Here is a 23,243-nt window from a genome sequence, read left to right as displayed (position 1 = left end):
CGAGGAGTGGCTGGTGGGTTTGAACCACCAGCCGTCTGGTTAGCAGGCAAGTGTCTTAGCCACTATGCTACCAAATCCAGTTTAGACTCAATGTCAAGTCATAAAACAAATTCTTATAAAAGTACCATTATTTTGTTTCAAGATGGACTTTTATTTTAATCAGAGGAGATTAATTACTTCCTCTTTTCCGTCTGGTCATAAATAGGACTTCATGAAAAGCTTATTCAGGAAAATAGTGAAAGTGAAAAGAGATTGAGGAATAAGCTTGTTTTCATACCAGTATCACAGTTAAACTTATACCAATCATTAGAAGAATTTGTCCTTAGGTGTAATGAATATACTTTGTCTGCCTTGGTCCCTAATAATACCCTGGGTCATGGTTGGTGTGCACCTTAGTTGATTGTAGGAAGCACCCCTTTTCTATTCCAGATATTTTTCCACATGATATGTTTTTAACACAGTGCTTTCTAAGTGCCATAACATTTTAGGAAAGATTCTAGTTTCTAGCCTCTGGTTTGCTTTGAAATATACTTTTTTGGTGATGTTAACTGAGTCCTCACCAGGATGTATCTCATTCTGATATGTTTTTGCCTCAAAGAATTGGAAGTAGATTGCCTTCCTCCTTGTTATTAGAAGAGACAAACTGTGGAATTGATGAAACAAGTGTCTAGTATTAACTTTCTAATACTCTCTTTCTGCCTTTCTACCCTCTCATCTAAGACTTGGTTCCTAAATATATACTTTAGTACTGACTAGAGGGTTCACAAATTATGTGGACCAATGGTTATTAATATTTATTTAATTGAAGTTTACTCTTTTAACATCAAAAATGTTTTTCAGATTCTCACATGATAGCAATTTAATATCTTTGATTGAAAAAAATGCACAACAAAAAAGTTACTGGATATTTATTTATAAGTGAACTTGTAACTTTATTAACCATACCAGAATCCTTAAGTGGGAATCATAGTAATGAGTATTACTGTAAGGCATTATTTACTCACATTGCTGATAAAGGTCAGTGTAAATACGGATTTGTGGAACCTTGGAATACTATTGCAGACTCCCAAATTCTGGGGATGGTGTAGAATAGATTCCTCATAAGCACCTTCTGTGTTGTGCTTGGCTTTTGATACATGTTACCTTATTTCCAATGTGATACTATATTTGACTTACCTGTTTTTTTGGAATTATATCAGATGTTCCTCCTTTCTGTTACTGATTTCTAGCTTAATTACATACATGAGGTTCAGAGAATATAGTCAGATTATATAACAGTCTTTAGAACCATGCTGATTTTTGCTTTATGGCTTAGCAAATGATAAGTTTTTTGTAGATCTTCTATTTGGGCTTGAAAAGGATGTGTTTTCTCTAATTGTTGACTTAATATCCTAGATATATCCACTAGGTCAAACTTATTAGCTATACTGTTAAAATATTCTCTATACCTACTGAATTTTGTCTACTGTATCCATTACTGAAAGAGTTGCATAAATATCCCACTCTTATGATAGATTTGTCAGTGTCTACATATGATTCTGTCAGCTTTTATTATATAAGTGAGAATCTGTACTACATCCTACTTTGGTGAGTAATGTCTGGGGGCTTAAAAGCTTGTGAGTGGCCATTGAAGGTACAGCTATTGGTTTCTTCCCACCTGGAGCAAAGAAGAGTGAAGGAAATCAAAGATGCAAGGCAATAGTCCAAAGGACTGATGGACCACCTGAACGTCAGCCTCCAGAACTCTGAGAATAGATGGTGCCCAGCCACCACTGCCAACAGCTCTGAAACGGATCACAACAAGAGGTCCCAGATAGAGTGGGAGGAAAATACAGAACAAAATTCAAAATCATAAAAAAACACCAGGCTTACTTATCTGATAGGGACTGGTAGAACCCCCAAGACTATGGCCCTTAGACACCTTCAAGCCTGGAAATGAACTGTGGCTCAATTTTCAGGCAAACAATAGACAGTCCTATAAGGTGAACAATAGCACCAGGGAGGTACACACTTATTAGAACAATCAACCATACCAGATCAAAAGGGCATCTTTTGCCCAGGGATAAAGCTATGAAGACAGGAAGGGGGGATAGGAAAGGAAAAAGGAAAATTAGGTAAACATAGGAAGGAAGTGGGAACAATGCTGTTAAATTGTGAGGATTGCAATGAATGTCACAAAACAAAATGTCTTTGGATTGTTGCATGGAAAATCAATTTCTTCTGTGAACTTGCCCCAAAATCACAGTTTTAAAAATAATAAATAAACGAGAATATGTTTAAAAAGTGATAAATATTTTAAAGTATTATATTTTTTTTGGTTTAAAAAAAAAAAAAAAAAGGAGCTCTGATAGCGTAGTGCCTAAGACATTTGACTGCTAATAACCAGATGGCTGGCAGTTCAAACCCACCAGGCACTCCTTGGAAGGAAGGTTGGGCAATCTGTTTCTGTAGAGATGCCGCCCCAGAAACCCAAGTAGGGGTCGCTTTGAGTTGAATCTGACTTGATGGCAGTGAATGTTAAAAAAGTGATAAATATTTTAAAGTATTATATTTTCCTAATAAAGGGAACCTTTTTGCAGCACATATTGACTCTCTCTAAATGTTTTTTTTTTACCTCTTGATTTCTTTTTAATCTTGGTCTATTTTAATCTCATAGTATTTTACATCATATTTGTGAGTTACAACGGGAGTTTAAATACACGCCTGCTCAATACAGAGCTTTCTGCTTCCTTATTTTTTATGTGTCTCTTTTAAACAGTCTAAAGCTGAACTTTTTTTTTTTTTTGTACAGTTTTAAAATATTTTGTCTTTTAAATTGAGATTCAAATCCATTTACATTTATTATAGCTTCTGATGTGTATTTGCTTTTTTTCCTACAATCTCCTTTCTGCTTGCAACTTATCTTACCTTTTCTGTTACTTTTTTTTTTCCTTATTTCTTTTGGATTTGTTTGTTTTCAATTCTCGCTTCTTCTTCCTCTGCGTATTTAAAAGTTAACTTTATGGTTGTTGTTTTAGTGATTATCCGAGTTGTTTTAAGACACATACCCAACATAAAGTCTAAAATTAATCTGTATTCATACCCATCCATGTCCAAACAATAAAAGATTAGAATAATTTAATCTTGATCTACCCCTCCAAAAAATTGTGAAGTTCTAGCATATTTCTATTTCTTACCTACAACAAATTAGTTATTATTATTGTTTAATGTGTTAATGCTTGTTTAATATTAACTATGAATTTATCAACATTTTTGATCATTGTTCTTTCATACTCTGCATTTGGATAATTTTCCTTTTGCCTGGAGTACTTCTTGTAAAATTTCCTTTAGCAAGACCTTTTGATCGAAAACTCTTATTTTTTGTCTCTCTGGAAATAACTTTGATTTGTTCTCTTGAAAGATGGTTTCTGGGGCTGTAGAACTGTAGGATGACAGCACTTTTATCTCAGTGTACAGAAAATACTACTATATTATTTTCAGACATCCATTGGTGCTATTAAGAAATAAAGCCCCAGGATGGTCCCCATTGACTGTACCTTCAAAATGTATCTCGTCTGACTGTTTCTCATCATTTTAACTGATACTACCTTTGTCCAAACCACTCATCTCTCCCTTGGACCTCTTCAGTAACCTCTTCACGGGTCTTCCTACCCACACTACAGGCAGTTCTCTTTATAGCAGCCAAGGAAATATTTTTAGAATGTAAAACTCTTTTCTCTACTTGAAATCATCCAGTGACTCTTAGAACACTCAAAATAAACTCCAAAGTCCTTCCCTGATGGCCTACAAGACTACATAACCTTGCCCTTGATATCTCTCTCCGCTCATACTCATTCACTCTCTGTTTACATGGCCTTCTCCAGTCACATTGAGCCCTTGTTCTTCACACACATCAAGATCATCTTCTTCTTTCTCTTTGAAATGTTCTCTTTGAAATGAAATTTTGCTCAGGCAGCTGACACTGTCTCAAAGGAGCTGTCTCTGAACAACTTTTCTAAAATAGCATCTGTATCAGGCAGATAAAGCTGCATAACAAATAACCACAAGTTCTCAGGGCATACAATGGCACATCCTGCAAGTCAGCTTGTGGTTGGCTAATCCGGATTTGGATTGAGTGGGCTGCTTTCCTTCAGCTCCAGATCTGTTTAGATTTGGCTTCTCACTGCAAGTTGGGCTCCTGTCTGCTCCCTTTCCTTAATTTCTGTATCCCTGGATAGTGCTGTGAACAACACACTCAGTTGGTAAATGAAAGACTGGCTGTCCAGAGTCCACCACAGGTGCCTCAGAAGAAATGCCTAGTGATCTACTTCAAAAATATCAGCTGTTGAAAACACAATGGATAGTAGTTCTACTCTGGCCCACACAGGATTGCCGTGCATTGGAATCATGCAGTATGGAATAGGTGTCCAGTGAATACTTGTTGAATAAATAAATAATGGAATGAGTAAATACAATAGAATTGAAGAGAGTAAAGGAATTAAGAAATATAATGAAAATTAAGTAAAATGATTCACTTCACTTAGACTTTTTTAGCATGTGAAAGGATTGACATAAGAACCTGAGGTAACTTGACCCTGTCTTCTATTTTATTTTCGCATATTCAGATCAGAGAACAGGCACGTGTTTCTCAGGTTTGGTGAACGGTCGCTGTGCACAGGAGCTCCCAGGCAGAATGACAAAAGTACAGTGCTGCTGTGAGCCTGGCCGCTGCTGGGGGATTGGAACCATTCCTGAGGCCTGTCCAGTCAGAGGCGCTGGTGAGTGACTGGATGCCCCAGCTCAGCACAGATACTGTTAGGAGGATTAGTAGCAATATGTACTTTGCCCTAATTCTTCAAGTCAAATCATATTGTTATTCCCATTAGTGTTTTCAGTATGACATGGCATGTGTTTTATGGACGATGTAGAGGCATTTTTACTTTGGACCAGTTTTGCTAATACTCAATTTATTAACATCAGAAAAAATTCCTGAAAGCTAACTGTCTCTGGTTTAAAAACTTGCTCACGTTTTTAAAAGCTTATTTTGAATATCAGCATTTGAGTTTAGTTTTTAAAATCTCCTAATTTTTCATTCCAGAGCGTGAGTATCTTTAAATAACATGATTCAGCCTTCATTTATAATTTATTTTACTAGTGCTCCCAGCTCATAGTATCCTAATTCTTGAAGATATTTCTAATCTTTACTTATATTCTTGAAAATTAAGAATAAAATACTATGATGATGCCTCTCATTGAACTTGCTATAGTGACTGCCACATAACTGAGGCTATATTTGTAAATTACTTTAGAAAGAATGAGAAGTATCTCCTTTTATATATACTATGAACAATAAAGTCCAGTTAACATTTATTATATAAAAACCAAAAACCAAACTCACTACCGTCAATTCAGTTCTGACTGATAGCGACCCCTCCTTGGGTTTCTGAGGAGGTATCTCTGTGGAAGTAGATTGCCCAACCGTCCTTCCGAGGAGTGGCTGGTGGGTTTGAGCCACATACTATCTTTCTCATGGGAGACCGGGGGCTTAGTAAATAAGCATTTGGCTTTTAACCCAGAGGTTGGCTTTCAAACCACCAGCCAGTCTATGGGAGAAAGCTCTGACAGTCTGCTTCTGTAAAGCTTTACAGTCTTGGAAACCGTATGGGGCAGTTTTACCCTATTCGACTCGGGGGCAAATAACAACAACAACGTAGAATTGCTGTGAGTTGGAATCAACTCAATAGCAATAAATTGGTTATTATTTTCACATTAAACTTATCAACATGACGAAAAATAATTAAGTTTGTGAAGTAAGTTTATAATATATATATGTTATATACTGTATATATTGCATTCACAATTACATGTCTACTTATATGATATATATGTATATGTGTGTGTGTGTGTGTGTGTATATATGTACTGTTACGGAGGGAAAAAATAAATGCACAATTTCAAAATCTTTATGCCATAAGATATCAAAATATTATAGTTAAAAAAAAAAAAAAACAGCCGAGTTAATGCACATGAAACAACTTTGGAACTTATAGCTCTACCAATAATATGTAGCAGTAATATTAATACTAAAGCACTTAAGGTTAAATAATTTTCATTTCTTCTAGTTTTGAGAATAGTTAAGGAATTCAAAGCTATCTGTATATTATTGCTTCTCTCTTCTCTCACCATTGATAACTTGGCAAATAAGCAGATTTAAAAGCCTGCTGAATATTGTCTGATATTAGAAAAAATATATATTTTTCTGAATCCATATTAATACCAGACCTCTTGAGAAGAAAGGAAAAATATATAGGTGAATAGTGATGAATATTCAAGTAGCACCAAAGATATGTAATGAATTACTTAAAGATTTCATTTCCATCCATTCAAGTAGATTTATTACATTCACAATTATGTGTCTACTTATGGGCATAAAATCAAAAAGTGCATGGAGACAATTCTTTAGTTACACGATTCAGTAAAAATAATGTCACATAATAGGTTTTATTTGTGAAACCTTTTCTGTACCTTCTTCTATGCCTTTATCTATATCATTTCCTGCTTCTGCCAGAATTGGAACATTTTATTGAGATAATAACTTACTCATCTTGTATAATGTATATAAACCAAAATGATCTGTTGTGATATATGCATTGCTTTTACTATGCAGAAAGATAGTGACTGAGCTTTCTATTCCCCTAGAGGAGTATCGCAGACTTTGCATGGATGGGCTTCCAATAGGAGGGATCCCAGGGAATGCTGGTTCCAGACCTGGAGGTACTGGAGGGAATGGCTTTGCCCCAAGTGGCAATGGCAATGGCTATGGCCCAGGTGGGACAGGCTTCATCCCCATCCCTGGAGGCAATGGCTTTTCTCCTGGCGTTGGGGGAGCTGGTGTAGGAGCCGGAGGACAGGGGCCCATCATCACTGGACTAAGTGAGTGTTCATTTTTTGTAATCTTGAGCTTTCTGCTGCAAGTATCTACCATCTTTTTTTAATAAATGTGTGTTTGTGTGTGGAGTATGTATGTGAAAACCTATCCAGGGTCAAGTATAGAATCTAGTAATACAAAATTCTTAGGAAAATACTATGTTTTTGATCCATAAACTTTCTGTTAAACTAGAGAAACAAGTGAGTGACTCAGGCTCTCTTTGAAAATACAAATGATACCTCAGCCCAGATGATGCTCCTTTTCTGGTTCCAATGTATTTCATTTGGCTGTATGCAGCTGCCCTGTTCGTGTACCTCTTGAACTCTTTTCCAGAACCATTTCTCAACTGAGATAAACTAAATCAGTCTTGCTCTGTGCCTGTCCAAATATTATCATATAAATATCTTTTTTTTCCTCACCCTTTTTTTGTTAAGTAACTTAAAAAATCAAGGACTGTGGGCTGCAGGCCAGAATGACATTGGTGTATTTGACATTTAAGTTCATATTTTTTTAAAGAACTACTCTTGCTAATAATATTTAATGATGTCCCACTGTGTTATGCTTATTCTTTTTGGCATATTGCCTGTTTATTATATCTGTATATTTAGCAGAGTTACAAAAAGGAAAAAGAAAGTGCTCAAATGTACAGTAGAACATTCCTAAATTTTTAAAAAGACATCACTGTGGGCAACATTTCCATATATATAACCTCACAAATAAATGCATGTTATAACTACATGCCCAAGAATATTTTTAGATATTCTACATTAAGGTTTTAATAAAAGATAGAATACTGTGGGCTTTGATTACACATCTGATTCATTTACTGCTAGATATCTTTTTCAAAATCAACTCTACAAAGTAAGGCATGTTATAATAATGAATTTTGTGTGTGTGTGCTTTAATTTTCCATAGCAATCCTGAATCAGACAATAGATATCTGTAAGCACCATGCTAATCTTTGTTTAAATGGGCGCTGCATACCTACTGTTTCCAGCTACCGATGTGAATGCAACATGGGTTATAAGCAGGATGCAAATGGTGATTGCATAGGTAAGTTAATGATCCTTTAATCCTTCTCAGTATTTTAATACCTGTTAGACTACAGGAACAAATTGGATGGATGTGTTTTTTTAAAAAAAGTCTTTTGAGGTAAAGCTAATTTCTAGGCTGACTTGCCATGTGCGTGCTCTTCCATGTGTTTCCCTTACCCTACTGCTAAACTATGTAACTTCAAGAATTCTCCACACTTTCAGGTCTTGAATATTGTGATCTCTCTTTCTCTTTCCTTCCCTCCTTCCCTTCCTTTCCAGTTCTCCAGAAAAACAAACAGACCAGTAAGAAATACATGTATATATAGAGAGAGAGACACAGAGTGTTTGAGATTGATTTTAAAGAATTGGCTCACACTATTGTGGGAGTAGCAAGTCCAAAATTCATAGGTCAGGAAACAGGCTGGGAACTCTGGAAAGGTATCTTTATAATACTCTTGAGGCAAGATCCTTTTCCCTTGGGATACCTCAGTTTTTTACCTCAGTTTTTTGCTCTTAGGCCTTCAACTGATTGGGTGAAGCCAACCCACATTATGGAGGAGAATCTATTTCATTTAAGATCAGCTGATTCAAATGTTAATCACATGTAACTACTTTCATAATAACATCTAGACTATTGTTTGACCAAACAACTGAACAACATAGCCTAACCAAGTTAACACATAAAATTAACCATCACACGTAGTTTTAATATAAATTAAAGACTAAAAGTAATCTACATAACACAGTATATTTTGAAAATGGATTTATGAAAGCTTCATTTATTTTTAGAGGTGACAAGACAAAAATGAGCTACTAAAATCTGACACTCCATAGCAGCAGTTCTCAAATGTTTTGATCTCAGGACTATATTTCAACCAACTCTTAAAAATTTCTGAGGGTGATAAGATGAAAAATTCAAAATATTTATTTATTCACTTAAAGATGACATTAATAAATCCATTTTACATTAACAATAATAATATTTTCATGAAAAACCTATTTTCTAAAACAAAAAGTATCGAAAAGAATATCATTTCTTACTGCATCTGTGTGAATCTGTTTAATAGAAGACAGCTCATATCTACTTCTATGTTTAGTCTGTTATGGTGCATTATTTCAGCCGAAGAATGCAGTGAAAATCTATTTTTAAACAGATAGGTAGCTGGAAAAGGACAGGAATACCTTAATTGCCTTTTTAAACAACTGCTGAATTTTTTGATATTCCACTAAAGCTCAGCAAGTGACAGATTCTTAAAGTTTAGTTGCAATGTGGAATCTGAAACCATAGCAATAAACTTTTTGTACTCTGTTGCATTAAAGTTTATTGATCTATCTTGTGCTTTGAATGGATTTTGTGTCATCATATTTTGGTTATTTGAAATATATTGCTTACTGAATTATGCAGGTCTTTCTAGTGTTGATGTATTCACTATTTAATATCAACAAGTCACAAATACAACAAATATTATAAATTTCATAATATTGTCATTGGACTCATTAGAAAAATCTTTTTAAGTATTGAGATTCTGTCTAGCTCACCATGGCAAATAATTTTTCTGAATTCTAACTCTCATTTAACATTGGCAACAAATATAGTCTGTTGTTTTCCTTAAAGTGACAGCCTCACTATATTATTTTCAAGAAAATGTCTGCCAAATTTATGAGTCTGAATAACTGTAATTTCTCTGTCAGTAATGATTTAAAGTAAAAATAACATTCCATGGCACAGGCACTAGTTTAATATACAACTCAATCACTTTTCCTTGACAACTGTGGTACTTTAATCAACAAATAGTATGTAATATAAAATGTTCGTTTCATCAAAAGTACATTTAAACAAATGTACTCAAGGATCAGAATTTAATCTAATTAATTTTTACTGCTTCATAATGATATTCTTGAGTAGGAGATGACTTTTTAAAGTCTATCCTGTGAGTTCATGGTAGTGAGCAATATAGTGACTACTAGGATAGTTTGATGCCACAGCCTTAATTTGTGCTAATACACCATCATTGTTTTAGCACCATCAGTGCAAATGTTAATATACTGAAAAAGGCAAACAGTATCTTAATATTATTATGAAACTAGTTTTGATCTCAAAACCCAACTGTAAGGGTCTCAGTGGTCTGCAGAAGTCTACAGAACATACTATGAGAATTGCTGTTTCAATGAGTTCCTAATATACTTCTGGGTCATATTCCTAGACCCACTGCCATTGAGTCAACTCCAACTCATAGAGACCCCCAGTGGTTTCCAAGGCAGTAAATCTTTACAGAAGTGGATTTCCCTATCTTCCTTCCACAGAGTTTGAACCACCAATTCTTTGGTTAGCACTGTGCCACCAGAGCTCCTTTCTGGGTCATATACCAAGCAGTTATTTGTAAGATGATTGTATGGGACATTTCCTCATGGAATCAATATTAGCCTTACAAGTTCTGATTTAGCAAATGCAATTTTAAATAATTTATGCACATTAGACTATAACCTGTATACTAGGGGAATGACAAGAGGGAGGAGGAGAGAATGTCTAATAATCAATAGTTTCTGCAATAGTGAAAGGTCACATTAGTATCTGGAGAGAAGCAAGGGTTCCCGCATTGGAGTTTAAAAGTCCACAGATAACTTTATCACTTTTACCCTGTGAGCTACACCAATCAACAAGTAGACAAGCCCATACCATGTGAAGTTCTAAAGATTTTGAAAGCTATCGTTGTATATATTATTTGGGTTTCCCACTTTGCTTGCTTGGTTCGAAATCTGTAAGAAGTTGGTCATAACCCTATGATGGTGTCTGTAGGCACCAGTCAGAGGTATAATTTAAACTCACAACTCGGGACTTACACCTGGCATAGCCAAATATTACTTCACCAAGGGCCTTGGTTTTTCCAAGTAGATATTTTGTCTCTAAATGCCCTTCTTTAAATATTTCCTCAAGCTTTCCGAAATATGCAACATCCTTTATCTCTGACAATGTTCCGTACTTCTAAATCTACTTTTTAAATATTGATATAACCACTTCAAGTTCTTTTGCTTAGTGTACACTGACTTAATATTTCCATCTTTTAATTCTTGACCTACTTGTGTCTTTATATCTGTAGTTCATTTCATTATAGGCAGCATATGGCTAGGTGTTGCTTATTTATTTATTTATTTTTTACACAGTCTAACAATCTTTCCTTTTTTCTTTTTTTCAGTGTTAAGATTTTAGCATGAAAACACTGGAAGCAAAGAGGACAGTTAGGAAAGTCTTATAATAAGCCTAGGCAAGAAATTATGATGACATTAAATAAGATTGTAGTACAACAGGATGGTCCTGCAAATATTTAGGAGGTTATTTCCGGAGGTCCTGAGAACAGATGGATTGTGGGGAGCTAGAGAGTAGGAAATTAAGATGACATCCAGATTTCTGGCAAATTTGTGCAAAAAAGCAAAACTGTGTAAAAAGTAGTGGCATTAACTGTGTTAAGAAATGCATAAAAAGGTACAGGTTGGGAGGAAATAGTTGATGAATCATTTTTTGACACGTTGAGTTTTAAGAGTCTAAAGCGTTTGATTAATAGAGGTCTAAAGCTAAGTGAAGTGATCATACTAGACTTACAGAGTTAGTACTCACCAGCATACAGGTGACTATTAGAACCGTGAACGTAAACACTGACACCCAGGCCTATCAACAGGAAAATTGAAAAGGTAACAGAAGTACTACAGAAGGAACTTGTGGAACAGCCACATTGAAAGCCCACAAGAGCCTGTAACCTACACAGTAGGGACATGACCAGGAAGGGGGAGAGAGTGTCTAATCAAGCAAGAGTTTCTGCAGTAATTAGAGGTCACATTTGTTAAAGAGGTACAAAATAATCTAGAAGCGGTCATGATACTGAAGCTATACATGGGTACACTTTCAAGAAAAAAGTAGTATCAGGTGATAAATGCAGCGAAAAAATCCAACATAATGAAGGAAAATAATCTATCACATTTGGTAATTAAGAGGGCTTTGTTCATCTTTTGAAAGGAGCTCTGGTGGTGTAGCTTTTAAGGCATTTGGCTGCTTACAAAAAGGTCAGTGATTCGAACCCACCAGTCACTCTGCAGAACAAAAATGGGGCAGTCTGCTTCCATAAAGATTTACAGCCTTGGAAACCCAGTGGGGGCTGCTAAGAGTCAGAATCGACTCGATGACAGTGAGTGGTTTGTTCATCTTTTGAGAATACTTTACGATGATGGAATTTGAGCCATTTTGAAGTTATTCTTTTATTTACTCATCTATATTAGGGGAATGGTCACATATATGTTTCATAACTGGCATAACCTTGAATACCAGATTTAGGTTTAGGGTTTCTATGTGAAAGGCCAGGTAACACAAAGAGTATCATGATGATAAACAAAAATGTGAGCCAATTATGATGTTTTGGAAAAACTAGCATTCTAAACTATGTTCAGAGCTATGTAAGATCGGAGTAATCAAATAAGGCTTAGCGCAGGGTTTCTATGCTGAGATCACAGACTGTGCACTGGGCAAACCCTAAAGAGTGACTCTCACATAGTATTTATGATGGTACATGGCAGGATTGTGCAGTGCATAACCATATGTGTATCCCTGACTTTGTTTGTACTTCTTGATGCTTATTTAAGTGATAGACCACCTGAGTCATGGTGGTATTTTTGGGCCATGAAATACTGATGTATTTATTCTCATTCTATGACTTGAAAATTGTTTTATTATGAGAGAATAATAAGTATATAATTTATAAGAGTAATATATATAAAATATCCCGTCTTACACATACACACAATCTATCAAACCGAACTTTGACTTTTTATGTTTAGCTATTATTTTTCATTCATCCATCACTCATATCTCACTGTATGATTCATTAACCAGCAAGTAAAAGTAAGCCAAAATTTAATATATTCTGTAAATTATCCAAAGACCACCAGGTATTCATGTTAGCATTCAGGTATACCTTATTCTCGCTCATAAAACATCTGCACTTTGGGGACATATTTTTTGTAAACTGTTAGAATAAAGATGAAATATCTTTAAGGATCAAAAATTTCTTTCTGTAGTCCTTCTGCCACCCAGATTTTCTCAAGCAGGGTTCTGGTAGAGAATTAAATCCTCCAAAAAAAGTTATTTGAATGACTGTTTTCTCAGTTCTCCCAAAGTTGATGCATAGCTCGTATGACTCTAGGTGCAGAGCTGAGTACATACAATGGATGTCTTAATGTATTGGGGGGTAGAATTTTTCGTAGAACCCAGTGGAGATTGTCTTCTGCCACTCTGTTAAACTCTGTCTAATGCAGTTGCATGTCTACACAGTTAATAAATTAACATAAATCATAAAAACTCAAGCATTCGCATGGTACCCAGACTTCATTACAAATGGTTCCATTCTGGATGGATTTCATCATCCAGCTCTGCAAAGTTAGAAATTCAGGAGCATTGATAGAGACAGAGTTTGGTATTGGGGTACATTTTCAGAAGATGACTTTTAAATGTTTTTAATCCTGCACTCTTTCTGGTGTTAGTTTTTAATTAATTTTGTGATTATAAACAAGTTTGGATATTAGGATCTAAGTTAACTAGTGTTTTAAATGATTGGAGTCCAGGTTATGTGTACCATCGTTTTGAGGAATAAAAAATTGCCATTGGTATGTGTTAACTTTTATTGTATACCCAAAGAAGCAGCATACCGTATCAGGCAATAACATTATTAAAGGATTTAAGACAAGGAAAACAGAGTGAGGTTCCATTTTGCTATTATGTGAGTCACCTTCCCTCCCGGAGGCCTGGAGGTGGTTATGTTTTCTCATCTCGTTTTCTCTCCTTTTCCTGAGAATTTTACTCTAAAGTGAAATTGTGTGACTCTCTTAGCATCTGTGTAAGTCAAACTGCTGTTAGCAGTGGTTTTAACTCATCAAATTATTCTGCCTTAGTAAGAAATAATTGCCTTGTCATTTGGGCCACAGGTAATCTTAGACCCTTCTCAAGTTAAAGGAAAAAAAAAAGTCTTAAAAGAATATAAATTATTTTTCAAGAACCAAACAGTCTTGGAGAATTCAGCCATTTTGATCATCAACATTTTTGGCAATTCCTTCATTTATTTTAGATGTTTAAAATCATGTGAACTTTTCTTATAAATTCTCCGTCCTCAGGAAGAAATCAAAGTGCAGAGGCTGAAGTTTTTAGTAACTCCTGCCCTTCTAAACAAGGCAAAGCAAATGTGATCACTTGGGGATACTAGATTTGGAGACCCAGAATGCATGAAATGTACATTTCAGAACAGGCCAATGATCATTTGTGAACAGCTTAAAATTTACTTAAAATAATCCTGAAAACAAACAAAAAATGACAAATGAGGATTGCAAAGTCATATGGAATTGTAAAGTCACTAATAGTTCTTGTTGTGATTATTTTCTCTTCCAAAGAAGAAATAAATAACTCAACTCTTATCTATTCCAAGACTACTGGATCCTTGGGGAGGCCCCTAAGAAAGAAGGAGACAGAAATGAATTAGGGCTGCAGTGACAAAATAAGTGGCAACGCCATTACAGCAACGAGGAGCCTTGGGAACAGTTCCCCTAAGGAAGGGTTCGAATGTATGATTTCTCATAGTCTGCAGATGAGCAGAGCTTTTACATTGAGGCTTGCTGCTGTATAGACGTATCTTCAACACATTTTTAATTGGGGTGTTTCAGTAGTTATGTACACAGACAGTGTTTAAGTGATCTTCGGCACTACAAACTGAAGTCATATTGGAAAGCCTATTCATTATACTTAATGTGCTTAACTATCCCTCTAACTTCCCTCTTTGCTCATTTTGCTTCATTTCTTTTGGCTCAGTAGACTTGATGTTATCAACCAAAAATTTAAATGTAAATGAGTCTTAATGGGCTGAAGAGATGTTGGAATGAATGGGAAAAGCATTTAATCCTGTTATTCTTTGTTGTTTTCATTTTATTCACTATGAGTTGGATTCCCCACCACCCTAACCAGAGATGCCTTAATTGCATTCAGTCTGAGTGTTTATATAAATGAGGTTAGTGAGTTTGATAGAGTACAGTTTCTCTTCTAAGAACATCTGTGAAGAAACTAATCTGTTTATTAAAATGATAAAACTATGAATTAATTTTACTCTTGTACTTTCAAATTTAACTGAAACTATATGTTAATGGCTTCTACATGCATACCAAAAAAAAAAAAAACCCTCACTACTGTGGAGTCGTTTCTGACTTATAAGTGACCTTTCCTTGGGTTTCTGAGGTGTTGTCACTACCGAAGTAGATTGCCCAAACTTCCTTTCGAGAAGTGGCCAGTGGATTTGAACCACCAGCCTTCTGGTTAGCAGACAAATGCCTTAGGCACTATGCCACCAGAGCTCCTTCTACATGTATATGTAATGGCAAATCAGTATGCCCCCACAGGCTAACCAGGTGTAATATGCCAGCATTCAAAGAATATGGGCATTTCAGAGAGAAGATGCATTAAATGTCTAACAATGAATGTTGTTGTTGTTGTTATGTGCCGTTGAGTCAGCCCCAACTCATAGTGACCCCTCCTTGGGTTTCCAAGGTGGTATCACTACGGAAGTAGGTTGCCCAACCTTCCGAGGAGTGGCTGGTGGATTTGAACCACCAGCCTTCTGGTTAGCAGTCAGTTGCCTTAGGCACTATGCTACCAGAATGGCACTCATAATTTCCCTGGGATTGGACTAGACCAAGCTGTTCTGTCAGCCATAGCTTGATTTTGCAGACCCTGAATTCTGCCATGCAGTTTGAGTTGAATCAAGCCTAGGGAGACTTGAATGAAAAGCAGTGGGTGACTTTTCTTGCATTTAAAATTAGAACTAAAACTGAAGAATCCTATACTTTAAATCCTTAAGAAACCTGAAACTATGAAAATATTAGGCTTTGTTTCAATTAATCTTTATTTTCCACCCATCCTAGGTTTGTTTCTTGTAAATATACAAGCCCTCAAATGGTAAACAGATAGTTGAGTTCACAGAAAAAAAAAAAAAGTAATAATAAGAAATTTCATAATCTATCAATCGTTTCTTTTAAAACTAGTAGAGATAACAGCATGTAATATAAATATGTATCTCTAAAAACTTTTAATTGTTCTTCTGACACTGCCCTGAGCTTTAGAATGGCTACAGATTCCTATAGCTTGCAGCCGATTTAGAACTCATGGCTGTCTCTTTTCAGAGCCCATGCTTTTAATCATTGTGTGGTATTCAAATTGAAAAATCATTATTTCTTGATTAAAGCAAATTCCCTTATAAACTCCAATTGGCAATAATTTTCTAAGTCCTCAGACTAGCCTCTGTATGCATTTGAAGAAAGGAATTTTCATTCATTTATAAATACTCTGTTATTTAGACTATTACCACTGACTGGCCTTCTCTCAAATTTGGGATGGCTAAATGTACTTTAAACAAACATCTCTACAAATGGAGTGAAGTCTGTAATGGTTTCTTTTGCTGCTCACAGATGTTGATGAATGCACATCAAATCCCTGCACTAATGGAGATTGTGTTAACACACCTGGATCCTATTACTGTAAATGTCATGCTGGATTCCAGAGGACTCCTACCAAGCAAGCATGCATTGGTAAGGCAGTTTGCTTTCACATATGAAAATGTTTCATGAACTGTAGTGACCAAGGCTGTTGAGGTTAAAAGTAAATTTATTAAAGTAAGACATGGAATGAAATAAGTGCTGTTACATGATTGCAGATTCATTTTATGCTACCCTCAGAGTATAAAGCCCCTCAGAAGTGCTTCCTTTAAACATAAATACTATTTGCATAGATTACCCAGACTTCTTGGGATCTGGCTTCACAAAAATTCAGTTTCTTTTCCTTCCCTAGCCCATAGCTTCCATTTTCCAAGTAACATCAGTAGCATTACCATTCTCTGGTTACCCAGGCTTAAGAATTTATAGTCATTTGCAACTACTGTTTGCTTTGCACCCCACACATAGTCCAACAGCAAATCATGCCTTGTCTTTGTTCAGTTTTATTGCTGGACCCACCATTGTCGTCCAGACTCTACTTCACTGCTGATTCATATCAGAATTCTTTTAGCAGATGACACTGCTTGCCTTTTTCATATCCTGTTCATCCTCAAGTAGCTGCTTGAACCAACTTTCTCCAGCAGTTTTCATCATATTATCCTTTCTTAATCTAGGAATTCTGGAGTTACTTCTTAACCTGACTCCTTGCTCAGACATTTAAGGTCTTCAACTACCATGTCAAAAACAGCCGCACCTGTAATTTCACCTGTACTACCCACTTTTCTGTTAGGCTCACTAGACACTGCTTTTAGTTGTCTGTTTCTTTCCCTTTCAGCTTCTATAAGTCAGGGTTATAAAATGGCTTATACCTATCTAGCGAGGAAAAAAGCCAGTAAGACAAAGTAAGTTAAGTAAGCCAGTAAGACAAAGTTTGTTAAAGTAACATGATCTTGAATGTCACATGTAAAAACAATCTGGACAATTAAAATTACATTTATTGTCTTACTGTTTCTATCTATAAATACTGTAAAAATAATATGTTGGGCCACTGTTAATCTTTCAGATATTGATGAGTGCATCCAGAACGGGGTTCTTTGTAAAAATGGTCGATGCGTGAACACAGATGGAAGTTTCCAGTGCATTTGCAATGCTGGCTTTGAATTAACTACAGATGGAAAAAACTGTGTTGGTATGGAAATTGCCTGCTCCCTTGCAGAAATTTTTAAAGCACATATACATTTTTACTTAGAATCATATATACTGTTTCCATGAAAGCTCACAACCACATATGTGAGAGCTCTTTTAGATGACTTAGGTAAAATATGAATGTGTTTAACATAAAACCATGCAAAGTGAACGAATAAACTTTTTGGAAATGTTATAAAAATGAAAAATTTGTTGCCTCTGGAAATGGTGGTATATGTTTACTAGTTGTTGTGTGCCATAGAATTGATTCCAACTCATAGTGATACTATAGGACAGAGTAGAAATGTCCTAAGGGTTTCCTGGGCTGAAATCTTTATAGGAGTGCCAGGTCTTTTCTCCTTTCGAGAAGTTGGTGGATTTAAACTGCCAACCTTTTTGGTTTGAAGTTAAGTGCTTAACCTTTGTGTCACCAGGGTTCCCTTGTTTAATTGTAAGTAGCAGTTATTCATCATAAGTTCAAATGACCATTTAATGTACTTCCTATTCACAAGAATAGTACTTATGATATCGCAGATACTGGGGTTACAACACTGACAAAATAGGAAAAAAAAATACTTTCTCCCCGTGGGGGAAAAATATTAAAATGTTTGGCACACGTGATATTTCATCCACTAATGAAATTCCAAGAAGCCCTGGTGGCATAGTGGTTAAAGCGTTTGGTGGCTAACCTAACCAAAAGATCAGTGGTTTGAACCCGCCAGCCCTCTCTGCAGTAGAAAAATGAGCAGTCTGCTTCCACAAAGATTTATAGCCCTGGAAGCCCCGTGGGGCAGTTCTACTTTGTCCTGTAGGGTTGCTATGAGTCGCAGTCGACTTGATGGCAGTGGGTTTGGTTTTTTTGTTTTGGCTAATGAAATTCCAAATCAATTCACTTGCAGTGAGACTTGCCCTTGCCTTACCCTCTCTTACTGAAGAAACACCCACTGATACCCTATTATTTTTTATGCTCAAAATAAAATACTCATGGCTTACATGGTTTTAATAGTAGATAAAGAGAGCCCTAGTGGTTCAGTAGGAGCTCTGGTGATGTAGTGCCTAAGGCATTTGACTGCTAACCACAAGGCTGGCGGTTCAAACCCGCCAGCCACTTCTCAGAAGGAAGATTGGGCAATCTACGATACCACCTCGGAAACCCAAGGAGGTGTCGCTATGAGTGGGATCCAACTCGACAACACTGAGGTGTTTTTTTTTTGTTTTGTTTTGTTTTTTTTTTTGGGGGGGGGGTTGGTGGTTAAACACTTAGCTGCTAATGAAAAGGTCATCTGTTCTGACCCAACAACTGCTCTGTGGGTGAAAGATGATGCAGTCTGCTTCTGTAAAGATTTACAGGCTTGGAGACCCTATAGGGTGGTTCTACTCTGTCCTATAGGGTCCCTATGAGTTGGAATTGACTCAACAGTAATGGGTTTGGTTTTTTAATAGTAAATAAACACAAAATTTATTTCAGTCTTTTCTTTTTTGTCCCTTGTATCAAAGGTTCTTCACATTCTCCACACTAGTTGCTCACATTCAGTTGCCATTCATCTTTAAAACAGTCCTGAGCACATGGCTCATTTCTTAGTGGAATTTGGCTGGGGATGGTTTGTGGAAGAAGGAGCTGGTTCCCTCAAGGCCACTGGTCTGTACCACTCTGTCTCTCTTTCTGTAGATCATGATGAATGTACAACTACCAACATGTGTTTGAATGGGATGTGCATTAATGAAGATGGCAGCTTCAAATGCATCTGCAAACCAGGATTTGTCTTGGCTCCAAATGGGCGTTACTGTACTGGTAGGTATGGCTTTGAAATAGGAAAGAAACTATGATTGAAACCATCTTTTTTATTTGAATGAATCATGTAAGAGTTACTTCAGTTTCTTCATGTGGATTTCATATTATTCACATCTCTCACTAATTCAATAAGGCAGGTGTCTAAAGCTTCCTAGAAAAACACAAGACTGTGGTCTAGAGAACAATAATGTCTGTACAAAAATAAGAATGGTGTAGAGAAAATTAGGGGGATGACAGATTGGTTTTAACAAATCTGGAAGAGGCATGTATAAACAATTTCAACTCCTTTCCTAATTAAAAAAAGGAAGAAAAAAATCTTGAAAGGTTTTCATTTTTATGTGTTTATTTTCAGGACTAGAGTTTTCACTGTTGTATGTTACTAGTCTACAGTTACATCTTTTCCAAAAAACTAATCCACCAACTGGAGACTGTATCATTATCTAAATATCTTACATTGATTTTGTGAAGAAATAATTTGGATATTTTTCCATTGTTTTTATATAAACCCATTTTAAAGGCCAAGTTCTATTGCTTTAGTAAATAATAGATTTTCCTCTTAGAAAAAAATGAGACTGTGTGACGTATATACTCACAACTGGAATTTAGTAAAGTAGAACATAACTTTGTAGTTCCTACTTCAAAGATGAGAGTTCCTTCTTTTTTCTTCCAGTTTCCTCCTTTCAGAAAAAATAGGTGAATACTTTCTGCCTTCAGTTGTATGAACTTACCTAAATACCAAATAAGATTTATAGCCAATTCTTATATTTTCAATGAAATTCCTGGGACGGTAGATTCTCATGTTTCTGAATAGCAAATAGCTTTTTGGACTTTCCAGGAAAGGAAATACAGAATAAAATAGAAACACCGTAGCTTTGCTGATTGAACTAATGACTGGAATATTATCTCAAGGTTAGCTGACTTGGATTTAATACAGGATATAAGTTTAGAAGGAGCCTTGGTGGTGCATTGGTTCAAGCGCTTGGCTGCTAATGGAAAAGTTGAAGGTTCACACCCACTAGGCATTCTGTGGGAGAAAGAGTGGCAGTCTGTTTTCGTAAAGATGTACCATCCTGGCACCTCTACAGGGCAGTTCATCTCAGTCCTGTAGGGTGGCTGTAGGGTCATGATGTTCCAGAATTGACTCTACAGCAAGTTTGGTTCTTTGGGTTTTATGAGATTAGGATTCTGTTCTAGGGTGTAGTGTTATGTTTCAGTATGTAACTTTGTTTCTAAATTTCTTAAGAAACTAAAATACACATAGACAGGTGACCTAGATCTCACTAATTTTTGCTTTCTGGAATCAGTTTTTATTCATTTTCTTCTTATGTGTGTAATCAGAAGGTCTTGAAATAGTCATGATTTGGCAGTGCTTTGTTCTGAAACCCATTGCATCTTTTGGAAAAGCCATTTAATATTGCATTACATTTGATAAAATGGATTGCAAATTAAAAGCAGTACCCTAAATTATTTTAAAATTATGAACTGATCAAATTAATATTAAAATAGGAATTACCTTTAAATTTTTTTTGAGTGTAAAAAACGTATGTATCAAGAATTTGTTTTACTTAACTAATTTAAATGAAATATCATTTCTGATTAAAGAGTTAAAAATTAATTAATGAAAAAAGAGTTAGTGAGTCTCTTTTTATCTTAATGGGTGAAGTGAGGCAACTTTCATTCATTAAATCTTTCTGCAAATGTGTTTGAAAGGGTTGCCTTTAAATATAACATTTGTCATCACACCTTATGTGTTCTTCCACAAGTCGTAATAGGGTAGGGCGGGGTCAACAGGTAAACCCTATAATAAAGTTACCTAATAATGGAATGGGAGCTCTGGTAGCATAGTGCCTAAGGCACTTGACTGCTAACCAGAAGGCTGGCGGTTCAAATCCACCAGCCACACCTCAGAAGGAAGGTTGGGCAATCTACTTCTGTAGTGATACTGCCTCAGAAACCCAAGGAAGGGTTGCTATGAGTCAGGTCCGACTAGATGGCACATAACAACAACAACAATAATGGAATATTTTAATCAAAGATTCTATAGAATAATGCTGATCAAAAGGGAGAAATAGAGAACAGAATTTCAAATTCATATGGAAGCCAGACTTTCTGGAGTGAGTGTCTGCATGAATCCCCAAAACTATTGCCCTGAGATAATCTTTAAAGCTTAAAACTAAAAGTATACCATGAAGTCTTGTTAAAGCCAAAAAATAACTAGGAAACATGCCTGCCTTGAGCATTGTGCTCTTTTAAGATCTGTCTATGTGTCTATATCACATTGACAACAGCAACTTGAAAGATGAGATAGGAAGCTTAGGAGGCAGTGAGTTTATGTTAACGGAAAAGGAGCAACTCAGAAAAGAGGCTGAGAATGGTTGCACAACTTGAAGAATGTAGTCAGTATTACTGAATTGTACCTATAGAAACTGTTGTACTGGGGTATTCTCTGCTGTGTATATTCTCAGCCACAACAAAAAAAATTACACCTAAAAAAAAAAAAATTACTCAGTAATGGCCTTGGCTTCTCTATCCCTTTGGTCAGACGTTGATGAATGCCAGACTCCAGGAATCTGCATGAATGGTCACTGCATAAACAATGAGGGGTCCTTCCGCTGTGACTGTCCCCCTGGCCTGGCTGTGGGTGTGGATGGTCGAGTTTGTGTCGGTAAGTAAACAAGTCTGTAATTGCCCCAGTGTCCCAGTGATCTTTGAAAAATGGACAGAGAGCCCGGACAGCTCCTTTAGATGGCTGTGATGAAATGCAAGTCAAAAATGCCAAAGAACAAAAAATTGCACCTTAAACAAGTATCTTTTGATTATATCAAATAACTGAATTCCTGAACATGATGGATGTGTATTTTGTAATTAACAAATAGGGTATGAGAAGGGTTTATAGTTATATTTAAGCAAACTCTTGTCCTTCCCCAAACAAATTTAAAATGTAAATGGCTTAATGCCATAGAACTTGGCCTTACATCAAAAACTAGAAATGTTTTTTACTCTTCATCACCATGCAATTAACTGTAAAAGCAAGTAAAGAATATGAGAGAAAATATACATTTTTATTCTCAGCCACTCAGAATTCCTTTTGGATACTTAGTGAAATCGATTCCATGAAAATCAATCAGAAAATCAGCCAGGCATCAGCTCTAAAAAGGAAGGAAAAACAAAAACATCACTGGCATTTCAAAACCCAGCCAATCTGTTCTAATGATAACAGTAACAGAGTGAGTTGTAAAAAGATGTTTAATACTAATTTTTTCTCTGAAGCACTTAAGACCTCTGGAGTGAATTGTGCACCCCTGGTTTTCAACTTCATAGAGTAAAAGGCAGGCACAATTATTGGTTAAAATATATTTCATAGAAATGAAATTCTTGCTTAGACATAGTTGATAATTCTTTACTCTTATTTAGGCGAATCAAAACATTTGGACCCCAAAGAGAAGGGGGGGAAAAAAAAAAAAGAAAAAGCAGCAGATGGAAATAATATATTCACTCAATTTTATCCTCTCTCTCCAATCTAGGATTTATTTCAGCCTACAAGGTTGTCAGCACTATGTTCAGGGATATTTCAAATACAGCAGCTAGAAGAATGTAGCTCCTTCCTGCTTAGAGAGCTGAAATATTTTCAGTTGCTTTAAGACTTTCCATTGCTTTTCCTTTACTTAAATGATTCTGCTAAAATTTACAGTGAGTACAAAGCCATGGAGGAAGAAATTTTAACTCTTAAGCAACAAACACGTGAGTAGTGGTTAGGAATTCAGTGTTCAAACACGAAAATTCATTCTCTTTTCTAGATGTAGAAAAGTAAACA

At 35.9% G+C, this 23,243-nt stretch overlaps 1 protein-coding gene across 1 annotated transcript in view; it reads left to right on the top strand.

Annotated features, from left to right (window-relative positions):
- Positions 1 to 23,243, top strand: part of FBN2 (fibrillin 2) — a 365,588-nt gene that overhangs the window by 213,484 nt on the left and 128,861 nt on the right. The window contains exons 9-15 of the mRNA XM_007947457.2: positions 4,605 to 4,757; positions 6,679 to 6,912; positions 7,823 to 7,960; positions 16,429 to 16,548; positions 17,516 to 17,641; positions 19,307 to 19,429; positions 21,972 to 22,094. Coding sequence (XP_007945648.1) covers positions 4,605 to 4,757; positions 6,679 to 6,912; positions 7,823 to 7,960; positions 16,429 to 16,548; positions 17,516 to 17,641; positions 19,307 to 19,429; positions 21,972 to 22,094 — 1,017 coding nt within the window. The remainder of the gene's footprint in view (positions 1 to 4,604; positions 4,758 to 6,678; positions 6,913 to 7,822; positions 7,961 to 16,428; positions 16,549 to 17,515; positions 17,642 to 19,306; positions 19,430 to 21,971; positions 22,095 to 23,243) is intronic.

The sequence above is a fragment of the Orycteropus afer genome, unplaced genomic scaffold, assembly GCF_000298275.1.
Source record: "Orycteropus afer afer isolate SDZICR_OR568_19922 unplaced genomic scaffold, OryAfe1.0 scaffold00185, whole genome shotgun sequence".
Classification (NCBI taxonomy): domain Eukaryota; kingdom Metazoa; phylum Chordata; class Mammalia; order Tubulidentata; family Orycteropodidae; genus Orycteropus; species Orycteropus afer.
Note: the sequence above shows the minus strand (reverse complement) of the source record. Positions and strands in the feature narration are given on the sequence as shown.